Raw genomic sequence first — 15,773 nt, 5'->3', positions numbered from 1 at the left:
AGGTAAGATTAGATTACAAAGTGCTGTAGGACTCCCTGTTTTGACTGAAAGCACAGCTTCCGGTGCTGTACGATCACTTGCGGCTTGCGGCAACACCGTCTTAGCAATACCAAATTAAGACATCATTAAAATTTCTTGTCCATTAGGCAAATTTGTCGCAAGTAGGAACGAACCGGAGACTGTATCTTGAAGGGTGAATACAGCAGAAGTCACCTTGTTATAAATACTACATCTGATGAAAAATATCATGACATATTATTATTGCTTGAACTCTAATGGGGACACTTTCAGCGACGTGTCTGCATGTCTGTGGAGGGATGACAACCGATTCTTCCTCAAGAGCTGAAACCAGAGAAGATAATGTTGTTGGACGCTCGGACTGGAGCGAAGTGGAACTTCTGATTCTTCCCAAAGGTGTTCAGTTGGGTTCAAATCGGGACACTGGGCAGGCCAGTCAATTTCAGGAATGCTACTGTCCACAAATCATCGTCTCACAGGTGCAGAGTTTTTAAAAAAAGTGTTACAACTTCCTACAGGATGCAGTACTGATCAAAACGAAAAAAAAGTAATGTTCCTATCATGATATGTCTGGAAGGCAATACCTGTTGAGAATTGGGCCGTTTATTTAGAAATGAAGTAAGATTCACGAGATATGGCATAGTAAATTGCGACAATACGCATCCGTGAGCAGACGCAACCCCTCGAGCAAACACGTACGTGATGCATCAGGATCATTTCAGTAGCAGTGAATGGGCGGAAACTGTCGTGACAGACTCACAAGGCCATAGATTTTACTGCACAGGTTCAAATGTGCTGTGTATCACCTATTTCTGCCCCATGAATTACGAGTGCCATTGTAGAAAGTTATCTCTGTGGAATGGGAACCACTGTGGCGTATACATGACGGCACACCACTCCAGTTTCTACGGATCGTTCGAACTACCCCAACGCAACGATTCGTGTGCGAGAAATTAATCAAGGAGATCCGGTAACATGGCCTCCCCATTCACCGGACCTGAATGCGTTCGATTTCTGTGTATGGGGACTTTTAAAGTTATTGGCGTATACTCAACGTTACATCAGCCTGTGACCAACGCATGTAACGCAATCCGAATCGAAACAGGTATATTTGAAAGAAGTTGTGATTCGCCGCGCAGAAGGTTTGAAGGATGTATCAAGATGCGTGGTAACGACATGCAACACTACTTATAATGTGTTCTTCTACGTAACAGATACCTGAGAATGAGAAGACAGATTGGCTCATATCTCAGCAGGTACCAATGCTGCCTCCAGTAGGAATATGTGTTACTTTTTTAAGCTGGTCATTGGGGCTCATTTTGAAGCGGGATTCAGCCCCGGGGAAAATTCTACTCCAGTCAACGAGATTCCAGGCTGTAGACGTGTCTGGAGACATCCCAGATAGCGGTGTATACCAACCTGACTGTTGTCAAGACATATGGTGCGACAACCAGGACTGAAAGTCTCGGGTGCCATTTTTTTTCATAACTGAACCTCTTTTGTTGTCATCCGCCCACTCCTTACAGCACAGCGGTACGTCGACGATATTCTACGTCCCGTGTTGTTGATCTTCATGGCAAATCATCCTGGACTTGCATTTCAGCAACGTAAAGTCCGCTCGCAAACGGCGAGTGCTTCTAGTGCTTGTCTTCGTGCTTGCCAAACCCTACCTTGGCGTCTTGTCCAGCGAGGTCACTAGGCCACTCCCCAACTGAGAATGTTTCGAGCATTATGGGCACCGTCCTCAAACCAGCTCGTGCTAATTGGGTAGAAAGAATTTGGCACGATATCCCTTACGAGGACATGCAACAACTCTGCCCATCAATGATAAACGGAATAGGGCCAGAGGTAGAGCAATGTGTTATTGACTCTCTCAACTTGTGAAGCTCTTTCTCTTCAATAAACCATCCAGTTTTTCTGAAACTGTAATCATCTGTTTGCCTGCAAATGTACATAACATCTACCGATTTCCGTTCCATTCGGATAATTCCTTCATTCTCTTCTTTTCTTTTCTTTTATTTATTTATTTATTTATTTATTTATTTTGGACTGTAAGGACGTGAACTAGTCATTCATCAATTACGTATTGCATGCGCCCTATGTTATTGGTTATAAATCTTACAAGTATTTTCATAGCTAGTGAAGATTCAGAGCGACAAATTTTTAGGACTCTCTGTACGGTGCTTGGAGACATTATTTTTATACTTTTTAGTCCGAACGAAAAAGGAGGTTAAATTAAAAATTTATTTTTATTTACATAATTATTTTTTGTATTTTATTGTGTATGAAATGTTTCAATCGACTCCAAACATTTTGATGAGATTGGAACTGAGGCATATGTTAAATTTCTGGTTTATTTCGGTTTCTCTTCACCTGGGTCAACCAACGTATTACATACTCTTACGTATATCTCGCAGAAAGACCATGAAGACAAAAATTAGAGAGATTCGAGCTCACACGATGGCTCACCAGCAATAATTCGTCATGCGGACAATTCGCGAGCCGGTCGGCGTGGCCGTGCGGTTCTAGGCGCTTCAGTCTGGATCCGCGTGACCGCTACGGTCGCAGGTTCGAATCCTGCCTCGGGCATGGATGTGTGTGATGTCCTTAGGTTAGTTAGGTTTAAGTAGTTCTAAGTTCTAGGGGACTGATGACCTCAGATGTTAAGTCCCATAGTGCTCAGAGCCATTTGAACCACTCGCGACTGTAACAGGAAAAGGGGGGAATGGCAGTGGTACACAAAGTATCCTCCTCTACAGACCACACAGGATGGAGATTTAATATTGCATTGTGATCCAGTTCTGAGCAATTTCGAAAATTTCAAGTCTCTATCTTATCAGGTTCAAATGGCTCTGAGCACTATGGGACTTAACTGCTGAGGTCATCAGTCCCCTAGAACTTAGAACTACTTAAACCGAACTAACCTAAGGACATCACGCACATCCATTCCCGAGGCAGGATTCGAACCTACGGCCGTAGCGGTCACGCGGTGCCAGACTGTAGCGCCTAGAACCGCTGTGGCACTCCGGCCGGCTATTTTATCACGAAGATAGTCTAAACTTAGTTGCTAAATCTGTACCGTACATATAATCAGATAGACAACATCGCTCGTTGATAAAATCATAGTAAAACGAGTCATTTATGTACCAAATTTGTTTGAAACTGCTCCAGGTGTCCTCGAATTACGCTTTCATATCATCCCTTTTCAGCCACACCCTCCGCAGTAGGGCTGCTGTGGTGGATCTCAGCGCCACAGTAATTTTTTTTCCGGGGTGCAAGTGATATGTGTGCTCAGTTTGGCACAAATTGCTTCAGGCATTACAGAGGCAAAACTACGATGGTTGGAACTTTAATAGTGGCAACTATTTATTTATAGCACGTACAAAATAGATACGTATTTCAAAGTTTTACTGACCTTCGAAGTAGTCACCAGCATTGTGTATAACCCGTTGCCAGGGATGTGGAAGTCAGAGGGTACTCTTAGCAGTGCCAGTTGTGTTGACAGTTCGAGCGGCTCGGTCTATTGCGCAACGAATTTGTAGCAGTCCTGAAGCGAATGCCGTGAAGAGTTTCCTTCAGTTTAGAAACAGAGTTGAACTTACGAGGGCTTAAGTCAGGGGAGTGCAGTAGGTGGTGTAGCACTTAGAAGCCCCATCAGTCAAACAAATCAGTAACAGCTTGCACTGCACGTGCTTGAGCATTGTCCTGCAAAATGATGGTCAGGTCCTGCAGAAATTTTCTCACTTCTGTCTCTATGCTGTTCATTTTTGGAACACAACCTATCACCAGCTTAGAGACAGAAGTGATGACACTTTCTGCAGGACCTGACCATCATTTTGCAGGACAATGCTCAAGCACGTGCAGTGCAAGCTGTTACTGATTTGTTTGACTGATGGGGCTTCTAAGTGCTACACCACCTACTGCACTCCCCTACTTAAGCCCTCGTGAGTTCAACTCGATGTATATACTAAAGGAAACCACGGTATTCGCTTCAGAACTGCTACAAATTCATAGTATGAAGGCTTTCACGACCGGATGACATATCTTCTGGTAAAACTTTTGGGATGTAAGGTCGTGGTCCATGAAAGATGTCCAGCGCAGCTCTGGACGAAACGTTAGGAGCTGAAGAGTTTCATGGACCACGACCTTACATCCCGGAAGTTTTACCAGAAGATATGCTACAAATTCGTCGGGCAATAGACAGCGCCTGCCGGCCGGGGTGGTCGAGCGGTTCTAGGCGCTACACTCTGGAACCACGCGACCGCAACGGTCGCAGGTTCGAATCCTGCCTTGGGCATGGATGTGAGTGATGTCCTTAGGTTAGTTAGGTTTAAGTAGTTCTAAGTTCTAGGGGACTGATGACCTCAGAAGTTAAGTCCCATAGTGCTCAGAGCCATTTAGAGCGCGCCGCTCGAACTGTCAACACAACTGGCACTGCGAAGAGTATCCTACGACTTCCACATCGTTGGCAACAGGTTATACATAATGCTGGTGACTACTTTGAAGGTCAGTAAAACTTTGAAACACGTATCTATTTTGTACGAGTTGTAAATAAATAGTTGCCGCTACTAAAGTTCCAACCCTCGTATAAATCGAACGAGCTGTCCCTGATTCTTTCTGCAGCATGCATTTTTGCATATTGCGCCTGTGGGGGTGTGATGAAAGCTGGTAAGCGTAGCCATCGTGAGGAATTCCAACTGTGGTGCTCTGCGTTATGTTCCTTTGTCTTCCCGTTTTCACCCCTCCCGTATGGTAAGTGATTCTTACTCCCACACTGTTGCATATTGATCCATTTTAGGTCTATCTGATGAAGAAGTTGGTTTAAAGCCAACTGAAAAATTTGTACTGAACAGAGAGACGCGAAAGCGACCTAATAAAAGCTTGTTAAAATATGGACATTGTCCAATGTCCGTATTGCAGATGTGTTACCCTGTTGTGAGCTGCAGCAGTGGGCCATTGGTGCCTTCGCTTTCCTTAATTCCTGGCTTTTTTTATACTGGGCATCAGTTGATAGTTTTCTACATATATGTCTTTAAGCTGTCCGTTATTATACGCTCGAGTGTTTTATAGATAATATTTAGGAAAGATATTGGTCTCTGTTATTGCTTGTTTGTTTCGGGTTTGTCTGGAAACAATTTCGGAAGACTGAATTCATTATTTCAGTGCTCTCTCTGTCATGCTTAGTTTCGTTGCCAGTATGATCACCAACCGAATAAATAGATGACTTTTGCACGTTTATGCCTTCAGAGTATACCGCTATGGGTCTACACACAGCTGCAGTCGTCTACTCTTTTGCTCAAAAATCCTGCACATCGTTTTCCGTGAGACTGTCCAGGCGCTTCGTGATTTATGCTTTTCAGCGCAGAGACAGCACCTATCTCCAGTAAATTTCTTCCATAACTGAGCTGTTCGATTTCAATGAAATTCTTCATTACGTCGAAAATATCCTTCTATTAGGCCTCAACAAATAGTTGATAGCTGATGCGCCAGCCATCTCTCCTGTCATCTATATCAATGTATGACTCTGCACACTCCTAATATGTTTAGAATCTTCACTATTCAAAAATCGGCCTCAGCTGCGAAATGTTACTGGCCTTTACCCAGGTTTCAGCTAGAGTAATCTATCCTTCTTCAGAATCATAAAATAAACTAATACATGCCACAATAGGGCACGGTCAAACATAAAAAGCTAAAGTACAATGGTACCATGAGTTCCAACGTAGCTTCCGCGGCTAACCGACCGCTTTCCACAAAGTAATGTAGCTTGACATGGTACCGCGGTACTTTAGCTTTTTATGTTTGACCGTGCCTTATTCTGGCATGTATTAGCTTATTTTATGTTTCTGAAGAAGGATAGACTACTCTAGCTGAAACCTGGGTAAAGACCAGTCACATTTCACAACTGAGGTGGATTTTTGACATATTAATTTATAACACTTGCTGACAGGGCTGCAACATGTTAAAACTTATTCCGTAAATCAGTCCAAATGAAAGTTGGAACCTTTTCTTTATAAAGATCACAGGGACTCGTACAATTGACTATAGTTAATACTGGTGTGTGATAATATTACTGTTGATTAGCAATACTATGGTCACAGACACTTGAAGTAAAGCCTCTTTATACCAACAAAGAGTCTGCTAAAATGACTCTATGCGATCTTACAACTATTTGACTTAATTTCTTTAAATGGATGGCAACTGAAAATCTACTAAATTAATGTAAAATATCGTCTCTCCCTTGTGTGCTGTGTCATGGAATGGAGCAGGAAGGAAGTCTGGAAACTGATAGCGAAAGGCTAACTTGGAGAAGAAAGCGATAGGAAGAGATGCTCCTTACCTCTCTAATGTCGATCTTCCCATCCTGGTTGTCGTCGTAGGCCTCCATGAAGCACTGCTTCAGCTCCACCAGCATAGCGTCAGAAACGGCCTGCAACGAGAACGATGAAATAATTACATTGTGTTAACTTGTCATCCTGAGGGGCTTTCCATGTGACATTCCTGGTACTTACGAACCAGCAAACCCCCCCCCCCCCCCTCCCAGACTCTATTGTTTTAGGAATCGAGGACCCATTTATAAAACAGCTTCAAACATTTGCTTACTTTACAAAGGAGTTAATGTGTTACATATTTAATATTAACCGTAGAGGCGAGAATAAGTTTAGAAAAGGTTTCATATCATGTTCAAACTTTGTTGGAAGTCGCTAAGTGCTCTCATTCTCAAATACAGATGAATACAGTCTGGATAGCATGCGCGCTGTGAGTTACACTGTCTCGAGACATATACGCAGTTTCCAACCGTAATCCCTTGTCTTACTAAATTAAATCCGTAACATAAGGTGATACCTCTTAATGAGTTGATTATGACAACTTTTTAAATTTTTAAATTCGGTCAATAATCATTTTAAATTCTGAAAATCAAATTTTCTGGCCACTGGAAACCGTTAGATAGGCAATCTGCTATAGCAATTGAGCACCACGAACCATGAAGTGGGTTAGCCATTTAGTTACGCACCTGGGCTCAGGTAAAAATTTTTACCACGGTTCAGCAGCTGAGTTATTTCTCCACTTAGTCTCCCAGGTCGACATTCCACTGCTTGTGCAGCTTAATGCACCGCGCGCCAGCTTGCGGGACAAGAAGGCAGGCCAGACACGGATCGTTTCTGCACAGTAGATAAGCAGCAACCGTTGGTCTGGTACACCGCCCTAGCTGCGTGTGGTCTCTAGGCCGTATTTCTACATCTACATCTACATGGTTTCTCTGGAATTCATACTTAAGTGCCTGGAGGAGGGCTCATCGAACCATTTTCATACTACTTCTCTACCATTCCACTCTCGAATGGCGCGTAGGAAAAAGGAACACCTAAATCTTTCCGTTCGAGCTCTTATTTCTCTTATTTTATTATGCTGATCATTTCTCCCTACGTAGGTGGGTGTCAACAAAATATTATCACATCCAGAAGAGGAAGTTGGTGATTTAAATTTCGTAAATAGATCTCGCCGTAAAGATAACCGCCTTTGTTTCAGTGACTGCCACCCCAACTCGTCGTTTAAGTCCCCAGTCTCCTTCTCAGAAAATACGATACACAAATACCTAAAAGAACGATAACGTACAGAACAAAGTATCCACGAATCACAAATATGGCACAAACATCTTTCTCCTTTTCGTTAACTGAGGAATGTGGCGGCAGGAAGGGCAGATAAAAGAAATGTAATTTACCAAATCATGAGAACAGCGGACTCTGTACGAAAGGTTGGCGGCTGAAAGAGAGAGAGAGAGAGAGAGAGAGAGAGAGAGAGAGAGATGGGGGAGGCGTGGGTTGGGGGAGTCACTATGGCAACACTAACTTTCCACAACATGCCTAGAAATCACATCTCCCAATCGATCAGATTATTAAAAAAAATACGTGTCAGGAACAAATTTCTGCATATGAGAGTAATCTCCCTCCGATACTTAAGAAAGATGCTGTTGCGAGCGCAATATCTTTGCCTCTCACCTGTCAACGTGAGCCTGCGGTATGAGAACTGTGCTGGTATCGACAAGTACTCACCATCGCAGTAGGATTAAACATGACCTGACAGTGTTAGAAGTTTTAAATTCTTACGAAGATGTTTATGATTCTGTACTTTAACGAAACATCGTGTTCACTGGATTGTGTAAGGTACGTATTTCATGGCTCTCCTCGTAGCTACTAGCGTGGATTTAAAAAAGGTATTCCATATTATGTGACGTGGTCGTATAGAACAGAACAAGAAAAGATGTCGAATACACAGTGGTACTAAAATGCATATTTTACGAGCTATGAGCACTTCTTCAGCAGAAGATATGTGTTCCACAATACCGAAAATAAACAAGTGCTCATAGCCGTTGAGCTACGCATTCTGGAATCATGTTTACTGAACATTTTTTCTTGTTTTGGACCATAACACCGTGTCTCAATACACCGAAAGCGCACAGCAGTATGACGTCCGAGACGCACAGCAAGTATGATGATTATCGTTTTCCCTTCTTTACATTTTCACAATACACGGTCCACTGATTTGCTTCCGTACATGCTTTCCGCCTTGTTTTCATTCTTTGACATTCTTTCCTCTCCGTTGCTTCTCTAGCGCTCACTCTTGTCCTTTTCCTTATCCTGGGAAACACTGATTTTTTCCTAAATATTTCATGCTGTCACAGTGAAACTGTGACCACAGTGGAATTTGTTATAGAAGAATATTCGGTTTTACCCACAACAATTATATTTTGTTGAAGGAAAAGAATCTGTAACATGTAACTGCAAAACTACTTTGTTTTGCAGTTATGTTTCAGATATTTATAGCTTCATTTTCAATGTGACTTGAAAAGTGGGGAAAAATGATAGCGTGATCTCGCTTGCTCCCTCACCGTGACTGATTAATGGTATGCTTTTGGGTGTTTAGACCAGTTACTCATTCTGCTTTCCTGCACAACTTTTCGACGCCCGATCCAGTCGTCTGACTGAAGTATTGCGAAGCGTATTACTAGATATAATGGCGCGGCCGTCGAAGTGTTGTGCAGGAAAATGGAATCGGCAATTCAGTTTAACATCCAACAGAATACGATTAAAGGATGATTCTATTTTCATGAACAAAATAATAAACAGCGATGGCTACTTTCAAAATTCTGGGGTTTGAAGTGAGAGACTTATCAAATCAATACACATTAACAACTGACATCTACTTGATTTTGACAAAAATGTGTAATCAACGGGAGGAATGCAATCTTCAACATAAATGTAGAGGATAGCCAACCCTGCAGGCTGCGTTGTTGAATTTGATGACGAACTGCGACTGCGCTTTGTCCTCAGCACGTTGCAAATGTCAATCGTGGACAGAACACTCCTCCGCGTAGCTGCGAGTGCATCATGTCGAAGCTCAGCTCATTCGAATATGGAAAAAGTGCCGACGTTTGTATGGTGGGTGCTTCTGTAACCAAAGTAACCGAATGTTTGTTGTTTCAAGAAGCACCGTATCGAACACTTATACCGAATAGAGGAAAAGCGGTAGAACATCATCCGGTGAGTCACAACGCGGACGAAAGTGTGTGTTCAGTGTTCGCGACCGACGGTCATTTAGAGACTTGTGACGAAAAATAAGAGGACGGCAGCAGAAAAAGTCACCGTACAAGTGAATGTTGTGCTCGCGAACTCTGCCAGCACCAAAACAACACCGGCCACGGTGGTCGAGCGGTTCTAGGCGCTTCAGTCCGGAACCGCGCGACTGCTGCGGTAGCAGGTTCGAATCCTACCTCGGGCATGGATGTGTGTGGTGTCCTTAGGTTAGTTAGGTTTAAGTAGTTTTAACTTCTAGGGGACTGATGACCCCAGATGTTAAGTCCCATAGTGCTCATAGCCATCTGAAACATTTGAACCAAAACAACAGGAAGGTAGCTTCGTAAACGGGTCGACCTGCAATTCGAAAATCACGCATCAGTGATGCGACTGCCCGCAACAGGAAAACGTGGTTCCATAACCAGGGCTATGGAGGAATGGATGAAAGTAATTTCGTCGGATGAGTCATGTTTCAGATTGTTTCCAGCTTCTGGGCGAGATTACTTCCCGCGAGTGAAACATGGCGGGGGATCGCTGATGATTTTGGCAGCCATATAGTGGTATTCCATGGGCTGCATGGGCACTCGGAATATCGCATTACTGCCAAGAATTATGTGACCATTTTGGCTCTTCAATGGTGTACTGTTTGTTCCCTAATTGTGATACTGTGTTCCAAGACGAGGCTCGTTTCGTTCGTTTCGTTCAGGACTGGTTTTGTGGGCACGAGGATAAACTGTCACATCTCTTCTGGCCACAACAGTCACCGGTTCTCACTGTTTTTGAGCCTTTGTGGTCTCCTTTAGAGAAAAGGGTGTGTGATCGCTATTCACGTTCATCATCGTAATTTGAACTTGCCACGATTTTGCAGGAAGAACGGTATAAGGTTCCCTTTAAAACTATACAGTCTTTATATTTATCCATTCATATAGGACCGGATGCTGTTTTTAATGCCAACGGGTGTCCTACAACATATTAGGGATGATGTTGCGTTGTGTTTTTGTATTTCTACACTACTGACCAATAAAATTGCTACACCACGAGGTTAACGTTCTACAGACGCGAAATTTAACCGACAGGAATAGGACCCTGTGGTATGCAAATGATTAGCTTTTCAGAGCATTCACACAAGGTTGGCGCCCGTGGCGACACCTACAACGTGCTGACATGAGGAAAGTTTCCAACCGGTTTCTCATACACAAACAGCAGTTGACCGGCGTTGCCTGGCGAAACGTTGTTGTGTTGCCTCGTGTAAGGAGGAGAAATGCGTACCATCACGTTTCCGACTTTGATAAAGGACGCATTGTAACCTATCGCGATTGCGGCTCATCGTATCGCCACATTGCTGCTCGCGTTGGTCGAGATCCAACGACTGTTAGCAGAATATGGAATTGGTGGGTTCAGGAGGGTAATACGGAACGCCGTGCTGGATCCCCACAGCCTCGTATCACTAGCAGTCGAGACGACAGGCATCTTATCCGCATCGCTGTAACGGATCGTGCAGCCACGTCTCGATCCCTCAATCAACAGATGGGGACGTATGCAAGACAACAACCATCTGCACGAACAGTTCGATGACGTTTGCAGCAGCATGGACTATCAGCTCGGAGACCACGGCTGCGGTTACCCTTGACGCTGCATCACAGACAGGAGCGCCTGCGATGGTGTACTCAACGACGAACCTGGGTGCACGAATGGCAAAAGGTCATTATTTTCGGATGAATCCAGGTTCTTTTTACAGCATCATGATGGTCGCATCCGTGTTTGGCGACATCGTGGTGAACGTACATTGGAAGCGTATGTTCATAATCCCTGTACTGGCGTATCACCCAGCGTGATGGTATAGGGTGCCATTGGTTACACGTCTCGGTCACCTCTTGTTCGCATTGACGGCACTTTGAACAGTGGAAGTTACATTTCAGATGTGTTACGACCCGTGGCTCTACCATTCATTCGATCCCTGCGAAACCCTACATTCAGCAGGATAGTGCACGACCGCTTGTTGCAGGTCCTGTACGGGCCTTTCTGGATACAGAAAATGTTCGACTGCTGCCTTGGCCAGCACATTCTCCAGATCTCCCACCAATGGTGGCCGAGCACCTGGCTCGTTTCAATAAGCCAGTCACTACTCTTGATGGACTGTGGTATCGTGTTGAAGCTGCATGGGCAGCTGTACCTGTACACGCCGTCCAAGCTCTGTTTGACTCAATGCCCAAGAGTATCAAGGCCGTTATTACGGCCAGAGGTGATTGTTCTGGGTACTGATTTCTAAGGATCTGTGCACCCAAATTGCGTGAAAATGTAATCACATGTCAGTTCTAGTATAATATATTTGTCCAATGAATATCCGTTTATCATATGCATTTCTTCTTGGTGTAGCAATTTTAATGGCCAGTAGTGTATATTTTGTTTATACCCTATAATGCTTTTAATATTTTATTGTTTTATTTTTAATGTAATTGTTGTTTTGTGCCGATTTGTCTAGCTATATATTTTCGCGTTCGTCGTGGTAGTGTCTATCGTAACTGAGGCGGAACCGGTTATCCCGTCCGCCAACTCCTCATGAGTGTGGGTGACCACCTGAAAACTGCATTGAGGCTGACAGGCAGAATCAACTGGGAACGGCCTGGGGTTTGAAATGCTCCACGGTCTCACAATCTTGACGCTGTGTGCCATCACGACATCAGCGGGATAAAGAATTCTTTTACGAAAAGGGACACAAAACACAACGATTAACAGTGTTCTTTTCCATTGCTATGTAAACCGAGCTAATAAAAGTCAGTTGGTTTGCGTGGCTGCAGTATCTTGATTAACGTCTGTTATGTTGAGTAGATAATGATTTAAAAATCAAAGTGCGTGGCTACTGTTACTGTAGTAAAATTTTATATGGAAGTAAAGCAACACGTTAAAAAAATGTAGCACATAGCTAAATATGGCCTCCGGGATTTCTCAGTGCTATAGAACCTGAGCGACTTTAAGCTGATCCTGACCAGAAGACGTCAGTAGTACACTGCTCGTCCACTGGTTGTCAACTAACGGAATTTAAATGAATATGATATAGTATTTAGTATTAGAACTCTGGTAAATGCCGAAAGGCAGTTGTTCACTGGTGCCCCGGAAGTTTCTTTTCCGCGAAGTCCACGTAGTACAGTAACGGTCAATGCAGGCATAACAGTTTCTTGGGAATTGATCACGGACGTACCCAGCGAAGGGCAGGCTTTCACAGCTCCGCTTCCCAATCCTGACCCCCGCCGCTCTCGTCTGCCCCAGAAAAAAAAAAAAAAAAATACAACACGTAACGCATATTTACTAACAGCGTCACGAAACCTAAGCGGCATTCCCCATCACTGACACAAAACTCCTTTTCCCGATTCCGACGTTTTGATCTTATGGTATCAGTAGCCAAAATGCCACAAGGAATGAAAATGCATTAAGTCATCTAGACGACATTTTTCTCGTAAATATGACAGAAGAGTTGTTTATGGAATTTGTGACTGTTGACAACCATGCGTTGAGGTTAGATGCGTCTTCTAGCTTGCAACCTGTGCTGTCGATATAAGGTGTGTGTAACAGTACAACTACGGATAATTGTCACTCATGTTGATACTGCGATCCCAGTGCGTAGGATGGAAGTGGATGGCTTCAGTGTAGAAACTCCTGGGTTGCTGACGGGTCCAGTTTTCCTGGGTATCTGCACTTCAATGTCGCAGGTGAACTTCTGACTTTTCATAGGTTGTTCTAAGGCTCCTAAGCCGTGCGAGTCACGTTGGTAGATGTCGAGGCTGTAAGCAGGATATTTCAAGACCTCCCATCGAAATCCACGAGGCTCGAGGGTCTTCTTTGTCACACATCACGCCTCATAATGCTGTGACCACCAGAATGATTGTACGCAGTGCGTGACACTGCTCTCCGTTCACATCTTCCATCATGCGATTAATTGCTGAGGCGTGTTCCCTTTCTACGCGAAGAAATTGGACAAGCGCTCTTTGTGCTGATCGGGAGGACTCCGTCATGCAAAGTACTGTGGGAACAACTTTCCACAAATGAGTAAATTGCTGCCAACTTTGCTTGCGCAACAGGGTATTTTCCACCACAACATCTCTTGATAAAAACATTCACCCTCTGAGATTACAAACAACGCCGCTACAGCGGAGGTTTCCTTTTGAATTGGGCACGCCTTATAGAAATGGCGGGTATTTCCCTTCCTCGGCGGATTGTAGGTCGTTGTTCTTGCCAGAGCTCAGAGCCCCGTGGTGTCGGTGCCCCGTGAGGGCAGTGTACCTACACCGCTGATCCACTCTGGACTGAGGCGACCCCGTAGCCACGTAGGAGGTCCGCATCGAGCCAGTCAGGCAATTCCGCCGCACGACGGTCCCTCAGGAGCTGCGGTGCTCGCCACCCTCCCATCCCCCCGACCCTCCTCCCCTCCCGGCATCACCATCCTCGGTCCCACAGGACGGGCCAATCGGCAGCGCGCGCCCACGGAAACACCGATTCCATTTCCATCCGTCTTCCACCAAGACGGCGCGCCCGCCGCGACGCGACCCGATAAAAAAAAAGCGATGGGTTCGCAGGCACCTCGCAGCGCCGATATTGGCCAAAATAATGCGGTCGGTGCGGCTACTGCCAATACTAGCGGAAAATAGGGAGCGAAGCTGATATCTGCAGTCCCCATCACTCTAAACGTATCGGAGTAGCGTGCCATGTTTCTTGCAGCGAAAACAGATAGGGGTAATACAGTAGTGCCTGTGGAGAGAAAACCAGTGACATACGACAAGTGGCTACAAAATAACACGACTATTGTTGAAAACTATTTTATTTCAAGAACGTCCATATTTAGCTTTCGTCATCGTCAATATGCTCCCCTTCTCTGTGCGTGCAACTCTCCATGCCAATTTTCCACTGACGGGAACAGTGCTGGAAATCTTCCTACGTGAGCTCCTTGATAACGTATGTCGCGTTTTTGTGTTTCACTTCCCACCGACTGAAATCTTGTTCTTTTTAATGCGGTCTTGAACTTGAGGAATTGATAAGAGTGACATGGTGCTAGATGAGGCGACTTAGGTGGATGGTGTAACACTGGGATGCTGTAACTGACAACGCTGTATGAGCTGGTGTGTTGCCTTCATCCAGAACCAATGACCTCTTCTTCCACAGTTTGTAAGCGTATTGTCATATCGCTGGCTTGGTTGTGGAGTATCTTTGCGGGCAGCCCCGTCAGTCGAGTCGAGCGCGGGACACGGAACTGTTATGTTGTGTAGCGTGTAGCTCTGCATGTGAGAGGCATTGTTAGCATGGAAGTTGAAGTGTTGCTACAAGTGTTATTACAGTAAAGTGATGGTTCAAATGGCTCTGAGCACTATGGGACTTAACATCTATGGTTATCAGTCCCCTAGAACTTAGAAGTACTTAAACCTAACTAACCTAAGGACAGCACACAACACCCAGTCATCACGAGGCAGAGAAAATCCCTGACCCCGCCGGGAATCGAACCCGGGAACCCGGGCGTGGTAGCGAGAACGCTACCGCACAACCACGAGCTGCGGACAGTAAAGTGATGAAATAAGTAAATGATTCAGAGGAAAGGGCGTCAAGAAGTAATTTAAAAATGAGCAGTGCTGCTGATAACGTATTTGTGCATCCTCTCGATGCTTGTCGTACCGTACTGTATCAATCATCCGCGCCGTGTTCGGCCTCCCAGAATGAACTAATGAGAATCAGTAATACTATCTTTTTTTTTACAGAAGAAAGCATTTAAGTGCCAGTGTCTTGTAGCGAGCGTGAAAACGTGCGTTCGATCATCGCGTTCCGCATCATCAACTGAAGAACTGTGAACTATAAACTTAACCTTGTGAACGGTGATAAAATTTATTACTAGTGTCTAGGAGGGCTAGTGCCAAATATCTGTGTTTGCGTGAAGAGCGTAAGAACTTTCGTGCGACCATTCGGCTTCCGCATCATCAACAATCATCCGTGCCGTGTTCGGTACTCGTACGCTCGTCCAAGTGGACAGATAATCGTCACGACTGTCAGTTGGGATAAACATTTACGAGTTATAGTGTAAACTGTGCAACCTGTGATTTCCATATCGTCTCAGATTAAAGATGTTCATGCCAGACGTAGAACAGTGTTGTGCTTAACGTTGAGTGGCTCCCCTTATTCGCTTGCATATTTCGATAGATAATTTCA

At 44.5% G+C, this 15,773-nt stretch overlaps 1 protein-coding gene across 2 annotated transcripts in view; it reads right to left on the bottom strand.

Moving 5' to 3' along the window:
• Positions 1-15,773, bottom strand: part of LOC124619434 (calbindin-32) — a 747,279-nt gene that overhangs the window by 202,584 nt on the left and 528,922 nt on the right. For both annotated transcript variants that reach the window (XM_047145810.1, XM_047145811.1), the window contains exon 3: positions 6,356-6,445. In XM_047145810.1, coding sequence (XP_047001766.1) covers positions 6,356-6,445 — 90 coding nt within the window. The remainder of the gene's footprint in view (positions 1-6,355; positions 6,446-15,773) is intronic.

The sequence above is a fragment of the Schistocerca americana genome, chromosome 6 (genome assembly GCF_021461395.2).
Source record: "Schistocerca americana isolate TAMUIC-IGC-003095 chromosome 6, iqSchAmer2.1, whole genome shotgun sequence".
Lineage (NCBI taxonomy): Eukaryota > Metazoa > Arthropoda > Insecta > Orthoptera > Acrididae > Schistocerca > Schistocerca americana.
This window is presented reverse-complemented; position numbering and strand designations above follow the sequence as displayed.